The 14,964-nt window shown below is 41.1% G+C and overlaps 2 protein-coding genes across 5 annotated transcripts in view; one reads left to right on the top strand and one right to left on the bottom strand.

Annotated features, from left to right (window-relative positions):
- Window positions 1-5,884: 5,884 nt before the first annotated feature.
- TMEM60 (transmembrane protein 60) lies at window positions 5,885-9,833 on the bottom strand. 2 transcript variants are annotated; one of them, XM_068549928.1, is made up of 3 exons: window positions 9,650-9,833; window positions 9,289-9,477; window positions 5,885-6,546 (listed from the first exon to the last, which is right to left on the bottom strand). In XM_068549928.1, the coding sequence occupies exon 3, from the start codon at window positions 6,494-6,496 to the stop codon at window positions 6,095-6,097; it is 402 nt and encodes a 133-aa protein (XP_068406029.1). In that variant the 5' UTR covers window positions 6,497-6,546; window positions 9,289-9,477; window positions 9,650-9,833; the 3' UTR covers window positions 5,885-6,094. The 2 variants fall into 2 exon arrangements, with proteins under 2 accessions (XP_068406029.1, XP_068406028.1); XM_068549927.1 differs by lacking the exon at window positions 9,289-9,477.
- A 448-nt stretch (window positions 9,834-10,281) lies between these two features.
- PHTF2 (putative homeodomain transcription factor 2) overlaps window positions 10,282-14,964 on the top strand; it is a 125,506-nt gene continuing 120,823 nt past the window's right edge. For all 3 annotated transcript variants that reach the window (XM_068550446.1, XM_068550448.1, XM_068550447.1), the window contains exon 1: window positions 10,282-10,372. The gene's annotated coding sequence lies outside the window, so the exon portion shown is untranslated. The remainder of the gene's footprint in view (window positions 10,373-14,964) is intronic.

Here is a 14,964-nt window from a genome sequence, read left to right on the forward strand (position 1 = left end):
CTAGAATTGCAACAGAAAAAAGTGGAAAAAATTAGATCAGTGGGCACTATAAAGAGAGAAAGTTTCTATTTTGTACTTACTACAGCCTTATATATAAAGTTTAAGAAGCTACCTACTAGATATCTAGGCCCATTGGGCAATGTGGAGAGAGTAAGTTTTGTAAAGATAATTATACCTATAAAACTTGTTCAACTTTTTTCCCTTCAACTAGAGAGACACTGAAAATTATTACAAATTAAGGATAAATTTTAACTATACCTAAAATGATAAAAATAGCAAATATAATTTTTTAATTACTTTTTATTTTTGGCTGTGTTGGGTCTTTGTTGCTGCACATGGGCTTTCTCTAGTTGCGGCGAGCGGGGGCTACTCTTCGTTGTGGTGCGTGGGTTTCTCATTGTGGTGGCTTCTCTTGTTGCAGAGCACAGGCTCTAGGCGCGTGGGCTTCAGTAGCTGTGGCTCATGGGCTCAGTAGTTGTGGCTCGCGGGCTCTAGAGCATGGGCTCAGTAGTTGTGGCACACGGGCTTAGTTGCTCCGTGGCATGTGGGATCTTCCCAGACCAGGGCTCGAACCTGGGTCCCCTGCATTGGCAGGCGGATTCTTAACCACTGCGCCACCAGGGAAGCCCAGCAAATATAATGTAAGAAGCATCTTAGTATCTCATAGTCTGAAGCAGAATTTAACTATTCCTAAGTCATATTTGGCAAGATAAAGTCTGGTTATCTGGTTGTCAGAGAGGCATTCTGATTAAGCTTGTGTTGTTCTCCCTATTGATACTATAAATAAACATTCAAAAATTCAAAATATTGAAGCAAGATGATAACATGCACTAGTTTTCTTTGTCTTTATTCTGTTACTGGAGTGGGACAAGGACATACAGGTGGCATATTTTCACAGACAAAGTTCTGTAAAGCCACTTCACTGGGATGATATGCTGAGGGCATTTGTAGCAGTACAGCTGTGGGTCATTAAAGGGGGATAGTACACTTGTATAATGTTGAGAAATTTCTTCACTAGTCTGTATTTCTCATCTATAAAATAGGGGGTAATACCTATTCTGTTAATTGGTGGTGAAAATTAATGACAGCACATGCCAAATGCTTATCTAGCACATTGCTTGGCATATCATAGACACTACAAATGTTAGCTTCTGATCCTGGAATTAACATAGTAAAAAGAAGAGTTAGAAGAGCTGTGTGCTGGGTCACTCTAATCATTTCACATCTTCTTCACATCACTTCTATGTATTCCTGTCTCTAATTTTGGGCACAGGATAGGCATCTGGCAAGAGGAAAAAGTTGCATCAAGGGGTCAAAGGCGAGGTATGGTGGAGGTAGGACATCAAAAACAGACTTCTTTCTAGTTCACTATTTTGCTCAGGGATGGCAATTCAAAATCATGTCACAGACTCTTTTCCTTATATAAGTGAATTACAAATTTGTGTTTGTAGTATATAGATTATAGTGGTAGTAAATTTGCTTTATGGTATAGGATTACCAGTATGGTTACAGTATGATTGGCTAACTTTAATACAGGGCAAGCAAAATGAAAGTAAAATATTGAAGTGCAGATCCCTCTCAAGCTTTTAATCCAGTGTTGTCTTTATCTAGCATCTGATAACTGGTATCTTCTGTTGATGCTATTTTTTTTTTTTTTTTCTTCTATAGGAAACCTATTTATGGAAATAGCATTTGGAGTTAAACTTCTCCACTTACCAATGACCATGGGCTAATTTCATTTCATTTACCTGGGCTTTAGTTTTTCTATCATGAGGAGGTTTTTTGTTTTTTTCCTGTGTACCTTCTTTATCTAAGTCATGAATTCTAAGGACACCAATAATACTTTGAGGAAGAGTGATGTTTACTCTGCAAACATGATCAATCAAGGTTAAAGGAAACCCCTTTGTTTAATGTAATGCTAAAAGAACTCTGATAATTTTCCTCTCAATAGAGAGAAATAACTTTTCTTTATGATGCAGGTGCATAGTAATATGCCTGCCCCTATCTGAAAATGGCTCTATGGTTTCCTCTCCTTTTTTTGCCATCACTTCTGTTCATTAATCAATATCAGTTCCTCTTATTTGCTGCACTGTGAAAAAGCAAAGTAGAAACCAGACGACCAAATTCTAAGGTTAATAACTCTTAAAATTACAGTAAGCTGTAGCCACGGATGGATCTCTACTCCTTGAAGCTTTATGCAACTATTTTTCTTAATGCTTGGAAGCGCTCCGTTGGTGGATTTGTGGTCATGTTTCATGTGGTAATGGATGGTGCCACCACATCTGGTCTCTGTGTTCATGAAATGTTGAATAAGTCATGGTTCCTTTGAATATTTCCTACTTTTCATATTTTTAATTGCTATAAAAAGTTATTTTGTCCACATGTTGCTTTTACTCAATTTTTTTTTTTTATAAATTTGTTTATTTTTGGCTGCGTTGGGTCTTTGTTGCTGCATGTGGGCTTTCTCTAGTTGCAGCGAGCGGGGCTCCTCTTTGTTGCGGTGCGCAGGCTCTAGGCATGCAGTCTTCAGTAGTTGTGGCACGTGGGCTCAGTAGTTGTGGCTCGCAGGCTCTAGAGTGCAGGCTCAGTAGTTGTGGCGCACAGGCTTAGTTGTTCCATGGCATGTGGGATCTTCCCGGACCAGGGCTTGAACCTGTGTCCCCTGCACTGGCAGGCAGATTCTTAACCACTGCGCCACCAGGAAAGCCCTTACTCAGACTTTTTGATAAGTATTTGCCCAAACCAGTTTAAGTTACTTCTTCTCTGTGTTGACCTGGAAGTTAATGACTTCACTAAAACCTTTCAAATTTAAGTTTCTTTCTTAAGGCAGAATGTGTTCTTTTTATAAACACCATCAGTAAACATCTCTATTATAAAGGAGGTATCCTATAGCTAAAACCAAGGGGAAGATATTTTTCTGCAATACTTATTGTTTATGTATTATTACATTAGTTTTGCTTTTTCCGTCTGTAAGCATAATTTCTCTTATGTCTCTCATTACTTACTGTTCTAAAGTAGGCTGTGATATTGTGATTTATAATAAGAAATATGTATCTAATCTTCATCCCTGTTCCTGGCATAGGAATCAGACACCCTTGGAATTTCCTAAGTGATAAGTGTGATTAAGGTGTCTTTTGAGCTTATGTTAATGAGGAGGCTCTTGGAAAGCTAGGTAACCTACGGATTGGGGCTGGTTGCCAGGGGAACCAACCTAGTGATTAAAGAGTTGAAACTTTCAGTCCCCCTCTCCCCACCAGGGCTGGAGATTGAATTCAATCACCAATGGCTAATGATTTAATTAATCATGCCTATGTAATCAAGTTTCCATAAAATACCAAAAGGACAAGGTTCAGAAAGCTTCTAGGTTGGTGAACATGAGGAGATGGGGAAAGAGTGGTGTGCCCAGAGAGCATGGAAGCTCTGCACCCCTTCCTCATACCTTGCCTTATGAATCTCTTCCATCTGGCTGTTCCTGAGTTAATATCCTCTTATAATAAACTGGTGTTCTAGTAAGTAAAATGTTTCTCTGAGTTATGTGAGCTGCTCTAGCAAATTAATCAAATTCAAGGAGAGGGTCATGGGAACCTCCATTCTAGAGGCGGTAGGTCAGAAGCAAGGTGACAACCTGAATTTGTGCCTGGCATCTGAAGTTGCAGAGGGGGTGGGGGGCACGTGCAGTTTTCTGGGATTGAACCCTTAACTTGTGATATCTGATGCCATCTCCAGATAGTGTCAGAACTGAGTTAATTCCTTGGTGATGTAGGGAAAAAACATACACCTCTGGTGTCCGAATCGGGGAGGCACACATCAGTAACTTACTGCTGCTTCAGGTTGTTTATTTAGTGTGGCAGTATACCAAGTTAAGTAAGAAGAGTTCTACTTCCTGGGACTCTTTCAGATACTATTACAATTGATTGATCCTCATGTGTGAACAAGTTGGTTATTGTGTTGCCTTTTACATATAATTCTTACCGAACTTCTCTCTCTTTTCCTTGGAGACCAGTCCCACATTTCCTCTTAGTAATGTCATATAGAATTTCTGCTTTTGCTTGTTTCATGGCCTAGCTCAGGGGTCAGGAAACTACTGCCAATAGGCCATATTTAGGCCACTACCTGCTTTTTTTATAGCCTGTAAGGCAAGAAAGGTTTTTACAGTTTTAAATGGTTGAAACAAAAATCAAAAGAATAATATGTTGTGATATGTGGCAATCATACAAAATTTAAATTTCATTGTCCACAAATAGTTTTATTGGGACATAGCCATAGTCTATGGCTGCTTTCTCACCACAAGAGCCGAGTTGTGACAGAAACCATATGGCCCACAAAACTTTAAGTATTTACTATATAGCCCTTTACAGAAGTATTTTGCTCACTCCTGGCCTAGCTGATTGTTTACATGTGGTGCTGTTCCTTCTTTTCTCTGTGAGAGATTATACTTAGATGATACTTTCACAAATACAGGTTTTCCTAAACTACAAAACCCTCCTATCTGGTTTCTCACAGAGATTACAGCTTTCTTCTGCTTTGAATGTATTAATAATAGATTCCAGTGACCAAATAGTTTAGATCTCTCAATTAAATTAGGAATACCTGATCAAGTCTTGGAACATTATGTTCCCCATATTAACTGTCCTTCTTAATCCTATTTTTACATATCCCAAATACTAATATATACCAATTATAAGACAGGGAAATATTTGTAACTGATCAGTTTGTTACTTATTTACCCTACCTCTGTAGTTTCAAACAAAGAGTTAAGCAGTATTAATTTGTAGTGTTGTGGCTGAAACTTTGTCATATTATCTGTCTTTACAAAGGAGAACTAGACCAAAATGCTATATTTAAGCAATCCTCTCAAGTATTAGCAACCAGAAACCACTTTTTTGTTAGATATTTTTTAAATGAACAAAATAGTACTTTAGATACTCCCAAAGCTAAGTGAGGGCTGTATAGGGCAAGAACATCACCCTGACCCTGCTTTAGGGTTATAAGACACTTAAGACCCTTTGGAATTCTTGTAAGTACTGCCACCTACACTTCACTGGAATTGGTTAAGTACCCTCGTAGGGTGATCTATAATTTTTCAAACCAGGACACTTCTAAGAATGCAAGGGGAACTAACTCCCTGAGACCCCAGGACAATAGGCATAAACTGGAGTTTCCTGACATAACTGGGATGTATAGTTCCCCTAACATTAGAAAGAGGCAAGCTTCTGCTCTGTTTTAATATGCTACCTCTAATTTATTTGTTTCAAATTGAAGGCAGAGGTAACAATGAACTCAGCCTAGATAAAAAACTGTCGAGGGCTTCCCTGATGGTGCAGTGGTTAAGAATCTGCCTGCCAATGCAGGAAACATGGGTTCGAGCCCTGGTCCGGGAAGATCCCACATGCTGCGGAGCAACTAAGCCCGTGCACCACAACTACTGAGCCTGCGCTCTAGAGCCCGCGAGCCACAACTACTGAAGCCCGCAGGCCTAGAGCCTGTGCTCCACAACAAGAGAAGCCACCGCAATGAGAAGCCCGCGCACTGCAACGCAGAGTAGCCCCCGCTCGCCGCAACTAGAGAAAGCTCGCGCACAGCAACGAAGACCAAAAGCAGTCAAAAAAAAAAAAAAAAACTAAAAACTGTCAAACTCTCAGATTCTTTCTGAATGTAAACATGAAGTGGCACCCCTAATTATTTCAGTAACTGTGTTTTTCCTTCATAATCGAGAAGCACTATTTACTTTGGTAGTAATGGGGCCATGATATATTAAACTTCTACCCAAATATGTAGATTAAAGGCTTTATATTTACTTTAAATGTTGATCACATACTTAAAACAGATTATTCAATAGTCAAGTAGAAAAATAAGATCCAAAACAAACTTTATTTACATAGGACAATAAGGGTACTAATAACTCAAATATTGAATAATTAAGTTTTGGGTTGACTAGAAGTCCACGATTCACCAAGACTACTTTATGGAAGCAGTATAAAATTACATTTGATATTTTTCTCAGTTCTCTGGCACTCTTCAAGCTTGCAAGGATTCAGAACACTTTAATGATAGCTTGTTGAACAGCAATAAAATGAGATGATGTCCTTAGCAGTCAGTCTCTCACAAAAAAGACGTTATATCCAAGCTCTATCAAAGCCCCAGCCAGTAAGGCCCATAAAGGAATGAAGACATAGGACAGATTCATGGTAGTAAACTGTTCCAGTTTAGCACAGAGTGCAAGGCAGAAGGCTAACTTAAGTAACATTGCAATGAGGTACCAGGCTTTTTTTTTAATATTGTGCGATCCATGTCGAGGGTCAAAGCCAGACTTACATCGCCCAGCCATTTTCACAATCAGGATGACAAGAAGGATAGTATCAAATATCCAGACTGGAATAAATATGAGGAACCAGTTCCAAGGTGCCTTCTCATCCAGTTTCAACACCAACATGATCAAGAAGAGTAATGTGAAAAGCCAGGTGAGTAGTACTCTCTGAGCCAAGGACATTCTCATTTAAACAGTTTAAAGAGGCTGTTGCAGAGTCGAAAGAAGGGAAATATACCCTAAGAGAAGGAAAAAAAGTCAAGATTGTTTTGATACCAGAAAAAAAAATTTCTATTCCTGGTTTACAAAGCTGGCTCTTTCCCACTCACAGATTTCCTAATTTTGAAAACATTCTACCAGTCTTACTTTCATCATCTATAAAACCTGTAGCCATCTTTGACAACATATCCATCACCCCTTGTAGCTGTGACAAAATACAATTTTTAGTATATCCACTGGGTGTAAGCTCTATTCAAAATGTCTCAAGAACAGTCTGCTCCTTTTCATTGCTGTCACACAAGTCCAGACACTCATGATCTTTTTCCTGCACCTAAGAGATGTTCTTAACCTCTTTTTGTACACTTGCACACCTATTCATTTTCATTCAATTTCAAGGAATACTAAGAAAAAGCATTCAAAATCAAAGTGAAAAAGGAAGGGGTGGTATCAAGCCAAGAGAGGAGAGTATTAATAAGAAGGAAACAGTTAATAAAAAATTAAGACATTAAGTAGAATTATGATTTTAAAGAGGTCATTGGGTTAAATAATATAGAACACATTGATAACGCTGGATTTTCACATAGCTTAATCTATGGGTCTTGGATTTTTTAAATCAAATTTTCTCAAAGGTCTTACAAATACTTGTTTTCTTAGTCTAAAAATTTGTTTTTTAATAATACTTATATTTTTGGTTTGTGGTATCGATCATGCTTTTTTATTACTTGCTATTCAATAATCAAAACCACTTTAAAAACTTTTGATGTTTTGTGATTTAATTGGGGCTATTTCTTATAGTCCTATTTTGTCTTACTGATCTATATTTCTGTTTTGTACTAGTACTGTATGACTGTTACTGGATATGTTCTAATATCTGAGAGGTCTAGTACCTATTTACCATTTTCTTTTCCAGAATATTTTCTACTATTTTGACCTTCCATGTTTTTCAATGCTAAAATCACTAATTCTTAAAAACTTGGAATTTTGATAGGAATGCATTCATCTATAATACTTAGGTATAAGCACTTATTTAATCTTCACATATAAGTTTACAGTATGTTCCATACCTACTCAAGTTTTTTTATCAACCTTGTGACCATTTGGAAAAGGGTAAATAGAATGGGAAATCAGAAGCCAGGCTGCACGAAGTTGGGTGAGGAGTTAACAGAAGATAATGAAATGCAAAGTTGACAACATTTTATTCCTTTGAAGCATTTGGAGAAAAGAAGGTGAAAGGTCAGACATACAATGAGGATGACAAAGGAAGGATCAAGAAGAAATTTTCAGTAAAGGAGGAATCTAAGTATGATTATAAACAGAGGGAAATAAGCCACTGGGCAGTGACAGACTGAGGATGAGAGAGGACACTTGATGGCAACAGGAAAAGATCAGAAGGTAATGGGGATGGTAACAAAAGCATGGGTGATAGGAGTAAAAATGCAGGAAGATAAGAAACAGGGAAAAGGTGAGGAAACTGTCTAGATAAATCAAATGCCCTAGACTATCATGTTTAAGTAATTATATTTTAGAACTAACTGATTGCTACATCTCTACTACTTCAAACAGTGGGTGGCTGTCATGGTGCAAGAGTATATATCTGTTTTATTTCAATAGTGACCTATGAGTCTCCTAGCTCCCTTCTTTCCCTTATACCCATCTGCCTGCACTCAACTTGTTTACTTGGCTGGCAGATACTTCATACTGCAGTATGAAAAACAGATGCTTTTGCTCCCAGGAAGGCATTTTCCGTGCTGGTCTCCTTTCCCGGCCAGAGGCTGCCATAGTGGAATGTGGGACTGACTTTGGAAGAAGAGGTGGAGAGGTACATACTGATTAGTAACTACAGATGGGTTTCACACTGTAAATTGAATTTGCTCAATTCCCATTTCCAATCGATCTGGCCATTTTTATGGACTTTTAAAAGGTTTACGATAACACAGTTGCTTAAACGTAACTTTTCCATCAGCCAGCCACTGGATGAGTCAAGCTTCATTTTTTCTGTAAAGAACTGAGTAGCAATTGGTCATAGGAAGGGAGCTGCATTCAACACAGGTACTTGAAGACTGGAGGTGAAAAGGCTGCAAAGAACACAGTCTTGTGGCTACAAGTTCTATTATGTGGGATGCAACAAACTTTTGTATGCACTTTTACTAAAATGCCCTCGATTGGGAAGCACTCTGTTGATATTTAAATGACACTTGAAGGATTATGGATGCTGGGATTCAGTGATGACCTACAACTCCGATTTCATTAATTTATTAATAAATCTCCGTTAACTTATTATATTTGTTTCCTACTAGTACTCTTCTTTCTTCTTAAAGAAGGGCGGTGGGGTGGGGGGCAGGGTGGAGGGAGCTGCATACTCCAAAACAAAAATTTGTTCAACTGAAGTATTTCTCATTTGAGGTGGTTATTTCTTGCACCTGCAAGATAGTTAAGTATATGCTTCCTTATCCATTGTTAAAACCTGCGCTTCCCCTAAACGGCAATCTAAAGGCCCCTGCCCACAGTTCAGCGTCTCGGTACCAGGTGTGTGGACTCGATCATTTGTCCATGGTGCTTGCCACACCATCTCCCATTTCCCTTCTCTCGCGACTGCCAGTACACTTCCCAGTGAACTCGCCCCATCCCGAAGACAGTTTTGCTTAATGGGCCCCCAATACAGAACTATTCTAAACAATGAGTCACTTTCTAAAGGTTCCTGCTGCAACAGCCTTGGCCAACCTGACCATCCTTCAAAGGAACAGCGTTCTGCTTACACTTACCTGATTTTCGGGCCTACTTGTCTCAGAACTTCAGGGCGTTCCTAAACTATCCTTGCCCTTCGTCTTCGAATGCCGATGGTCCGCCAGCGGTGCCCTATCCGGACTCCCCCCATTCTGCACTGTGGGACCAGTACATTCTGGAGTTGAACGCAGTTCTTGTACGATATGATCCACAATGCAAACAGAATCCTGGTGCCAAGAGGTGTATGTGCGTTTGGGACCGGGAGTGTGAGGGGGTGAGGGGATGAGGGGCGGCGACACGGCCCACGGAAGCATCGGGAGGCCAGGGCACCGGGGGGTGGGAGGCGCGGGGGGCGAGTGCACTTCGGAGGATGCCGGCTCGTTGGAGCCCCGGACTCACCTGGCAGCGCCGCTGGCTGGAGAGCGCAGAGGGGCGCGAAGATTAGGAAATTCGCCAGTTTGGATCCTTGGCCTTTTCCACGCTTTTTCCCCCATTAAATCCAGAACCCGTCACATGATAATCAAGAAGAAGATCTCAGTTCCGCCTCTCCCAACAACCACAGTGGAAGCGCTCTCAGGTCTACCTCGGGGCCGCGCCCACATCCGGGGCAGGGTCTCACCGCCCTGGGCCTACCCTATAGGTAGAGAGAACGCCAATCTGGGTTCAGAGGCCCCCTTCCCTGCGGTAATTGGACCATTTGGCCGCCAGTGCAAACCAACCGACTTTTCCGTGCGATCGGGTTTGTCAAAAAGGCGGCAATAAAAAAAGCCAGTAGGCCCGCCTCTCTACCGCTACGGGCTAGGAGGAAAGTCAGTCTAAGCATAGCCGGGAGTGTCCGTGGGTCCATTGGGTCCACAGCTGCCAATCAGACTTGCCAGCGTTGGGCCCCGCCTCCGCGGGGCGCCCCGCCCCTCCTCTAGCTCTCCCAGTCAGCGCGCGGAGACTGCAGGCTCCGGCGCAAAATCCTGCGGGAGAGGGGGTGGGGCGACGGTTCTGGAGGTAGCGCGCCGGAGGGTTGCTTCGTTGTGGCTCGTCAGGCTCCCGTGGCGGTGGCGGCGTTTGCCTCGGTGTCTCCCGCGCGCACTCCAGCCGCCTCCTAGCGGCGCGGCGCCCTTTCCTACGGTAAGAGCCGGCATCACCTCCGCGCTGAGGCGGGCCGCGTGGAGGTCGTTGGGTTCTGACAGAAGCGGAGGATGAAGCTGGACGAGGGAGGAGAAGAGCGGCGGGTGGGATGGAGGTGGGGGGTCTGGGGGCAACGCGTCGTCTTCCCCGCCCGTGACTTCCTCGGCAGCCGCCGGCACCTGCGCTCCGGGATACTATCATTTGGCCGGTGGCGGAGGCTCAGCCTCCCTCTTCCCGAACCCGCGCTGTCCTCGAGCCTTGATGGTGATGGGCCGAAGCCCAGCGCCGCCTCCCGCCCCTCCGTCCCCTCCCAAGGCCCCTCTCCTTCGCTTCCTTCCCCTAGCGCTCTGTTTGGGGCGCGTCGGGTCCTGGAGGGAGTGCGGGGTCATCGGGTGGCCGAGCCGGGGTCGGCGGGGAGCGGCCAGCTAGCAGCCGGAGGAGCGGGCTCGGGAGGAGGGGGCGACTCTGCGCGCGCTGGACGCCGACAGGAGGGGGTCGCTGCCCTGCTCCCACTGAGCGGGCAACAGTTTAGTTTTCTGATTCCAGCACTGACTGCGGAGCTGGCGCTGAAATCCTTGGCATGGGCCTTAAAGGGATATTTCTTGTCTGGAAACAATGCCGCGGTCCATCAGCGTGCTTCACCTTTTCTTATTTTTATCTGCCTGATGTTGACAGCCAGTGTTCTGGTATTGTTCCTTCGAGTCATGGCTTTCTAAAGCAACACCTCCTTGTAGAACTTCAGAGATTATTCTGTCACTAATCTGTCACCCTTTTAATTTTTAGCCTGGCCAAAAAAAAAAGAAGGACCTGCTTTATAACAACATATACTGTCTAGGGAAGTACAGAATCTGAAACAGTTTATTAATCTCTGTATCTACATACCAAGTAATTTTAAAATTCGTGGTCAATGTGTTAGGTATTTTGTTATTCACACTTGCTCACTTTGTGAATGGTATATTCTGCTTACTTTGAGATTAGTTTATTTATGGTACTTTGATTTTATAGCTTTTGGTTAGCTTTAGCCAACTAGGCATTTGAAGATTTTTCTTTTTTTTTCCCCTTTGAGACTGTGGCTATAGCCTTAGTGTTTGCTCTTGTTTCTAGGGATAATGTATTTTTAAAAACTTTTTTTCTCCAAAACTGGGCTTTTTCATAGATTTTTAAAATTTTAAGGGGAAATTCTGATAATTTGGAAACTAGGCACTTTAGCCTAAAGAGCCATAAAATAGCATAACACTATAAAATCCTAACTTTTTGGAGTAAGGGTTGCTAAGTTTAAGGAAATGGGTATCCTCTGTCAGGTGTAGTGGCTTAGCCTCTAGATTCCAGACGAATATGGAGGTGTGGGGAGAATGAGCCATGCCTGAGACCAGACACAGGTGGTTCGAGGAGTGTTTTCTTGCAGGGGAAATAGCCTGCCTCCCACACAGGCTAGTTGTCTTCCTGCATCAGGTAGTATTAAGTTAGGTGGTAGTAAAGTAGGAAGTGTCTGTGTTCCAATTTTCAAACTTGCTGGTAGGGCTTGAAAATGTGGTGAGCAAATAAAATATAGTATACAGTGGGGGCACTCTTGCATAGTCAAGCCTCCAAGAATAAACTATTTTTGAGTCCAAACTGGCACTGGACAGTTGGCCCTAAAAGTCAAGTAAGCGACCTGAGCAGTTTTTAAAACATGTACCTTTTTGGCTAGTCCATTTCATTCAAAATTGCAAGGAAATTTTTTTTTTAAGTTTTTATTGGAATATAGTTGATTTGCAGTGTTGTGTTAGTTTCAGGTGTACAGCAAAGTGAATCAGTTATACATATATCCACTCTTTTTTAGATTCTTTTCCCATATAGACCATTACAGAGTATTGAGTAGAGTTCCCTGTGGTACATAATCGGTCCTTATTAGTTATCTATTTTATATATAGTAGTGTGTATATGTCAATCCCAATCTTCCAATATACACCCCCCCCACCCCCCTGGTAACCATAAGTTTGTTTTCTACATCTGTAACTCTGTTTCTCTTTTGTAGATAAGTTCATTTGTACCCTTTTTTAAGATTCCACATATAAGCGATATCATGTGATATTTGTCTTTCTTTGTCTGACTTCACTAAGTACGATAATCTCTAGGTCCATCCATGTCGCTGCAAATGGCATTACTTCATTCTTTATTATGGCTGAGTAATATCAGAATTATAAGGAATTTGTATTGAAAAAGACTACACTAGACTGAGCCAAAGAAAATTTAGGGTAGCATGTAGGAAAAGATTAGGATTGTCTATGTTACCTCATTTAATCCTTTTAATCCTAGGAGGTAGCTACTGTGATTACTGTCATCCCATGAGTTAATGTAGGTTAACTCATGTGTTCAAGATTTCTCAGCTAATAAGTTGGTGGAGGTGGAATTCACATCTAATCAATCTGAATACAAAGCCTGTATTCCAAGCTGTTGTGCTTTCCCATCACAGTAAAAATGGCTTTGTAGAGATTTGGTTGAAGGAGACTAATCAATGGAAAATAATGCTGCAAAACCATAAACTGAATATTCAGTAACACTTTGAGATCATTGTATAATAGGCCCTGTTGAGTGTTGCTGGGATGTAAGGATGGAGTCACCTTCCCTGTCTTTGAGGAACATCCCTTTAGAGGGAGAGAGAGATATTTGAACGAATAATGGTAACACAATGCAATATATACTATAAGAGCGTGCCGTAGAGTGTGTGGTTTCATGGAAAGAGAATTCAGTTGAATTTCAGACAGACCAGCGTTTGAATTCCTGTTTTGCTTTGTGACCTTGAACGTGATACCAAACCTTTTTCATCTTTAGTTTCCTTATCTGTTAAGTGGAGAGAATAATGCTTCAAAGGGGAGTATTAGTATTAAACAAAATATGTAAAGTATTGTCACATTGGTAAGCCCTGAATAAAGAAGAAGGAACAAATAAATTGAACAGAGTTGAGAAGGGGTTGGAGGTTTAGCAGGGAGCTATCTTTGGAACCTAAAAGTGTGACTGATAATTTTGTTTAGTGGGGAGGGAAGGCATCAAACACAGAACACACAGAACTGGAGGCAGGAGAACCGGAATATGGATTGTTGAGGGAATGGCGAGTAATTGTGGCTCTGTATAGAAAGTATTTTTGAAGGCCAAATTTAAATGGTAATTGTATAGAAATGTGGCTGGGCAATTTTAGTGGTTATAAATTACATACTTAGATACTGAAATTATAGGAATAGCTCAAGAGTTTGTGCATTGTTACATTTTTATTTAATATTTACCTTTGAATACTTATTTTCCCTACTGTCAGTTAAAACTTCATTTCCAAACATGTTCAGGCAAGCAACTATTTCATTATTTCATTGGGATACTTCATTCTAAGCTGTAAAAGAAGAGTAAGGCAATTGCACCAAATTTGTGGGATGTATTTTGGGATTATTTAAAAAAGAAGAAGAATCTTGGGAATTCCCTGGAGGTCCAATGGTTAGGACTCTGCGCTTCCACTGCAGGGGCCCTGGGTTCAATCCCTAGTTGAGAACTAAGATCTGCAGGACGCATGGCTTGGCCAAAAAAATAAAAATAAAGATAAAATAAAGTAAGGTAAAGTAAAGAAAAAGAGTCTTAGGTGATTGATTGCCTTCCCTTAACCACCCCCCCTTACCTACTCTGTTGCCATATAGAGTCAATATTGCAAACTACCCTTTGCATATGTATACCCTTTGACTGTCTTTTCTGAACTAAAACTTGAGATGTGACTGTTGGACAGAATGTTTTAAATTGGGACTGTACTTGAAAAATCTGAGAAAAAGTCCCATGGTTATGTCTTCCCCTCAGGTTAGCACAGAACCGTAAATACTCACATTGGATTTATCTATTTATTTATTTATTTTTAACATCTTTATTGGAGTATAATTGCTTTACAATGTTTCATTAGTTTCTGCTGTATAACAAAGTGAATCAGCTATACGTATACATATATTGCCATATCTCCTCCCTCTTGCGTTTCCCTCCCACCCTCCCTATCCCACCCCTCTAGGTGGTCACAAAGCACCACGCTGATCTCCCTGTGCTATGCAGCTGCTTCCCACTAGCTATCTGTTTTACATTTGGTACTGTGTATATGTCAGTGCTACTCTTTCACTTTGTCCCAGCTTACCCTTCCCCCTCCCCATGTCCTCAAGTCCATTCTCTACGTTTGCGTCTTTATTCCTGTCCTGCCCTTAGGTTCATCAGAACCATTTTTTTTTAGATTCCATATATATCACATTGGATTTATAAATGTGGATCACTTTATAACCAGAATCATATGACTAAGTTGAAAATATTAAATGACATTTAGGAAAGCTGCATTTTTAGTCCAACTTGTTAGCTTCATGTAAATTGCTAAAATGACACAAAATAATAGAGGTGAGTTTTCAGATGAGAAAAAAAAATTGCTTCCTAGAACAGGTAATTTTAGAGGACTAGGAAAGAAAATATGCTGGACTTCATTTTGAACAGGAACTGAAGCAGGAAATGGCCGTGGCTGAACCACAACCTGATAATAATCGTAACATGATTAAATTTGACATTTAATGAGAGGAAGTAAAGGCAAAAAAGTGTACTGTATG

Source organism: Eschrichtius robustus, chromosome 8 (assembly GCF_028021215.1).
Source record: "Eschrichtius robustus isolate mEscRob2 chromosome 8, mEscRob2.pri, whole genome shotgun sequence".
Lineage (NCBI taxonomy): Eukaryota > Metazoa > Chordata > Mammalia > Artiodactyla > Eschrichtiidae > Eschrichtius > Eschrichtius robustus.

What these genes read in the sequence shown, in the direction of transcription:
- TMEM60 (XM_068549927.1), bottom strand. Translation starts at nt 6,496, where the DNA reads ATGAGAATGTCCTTGGCTCAGAGAGTACTACTCACCTGGCTTTTCACA.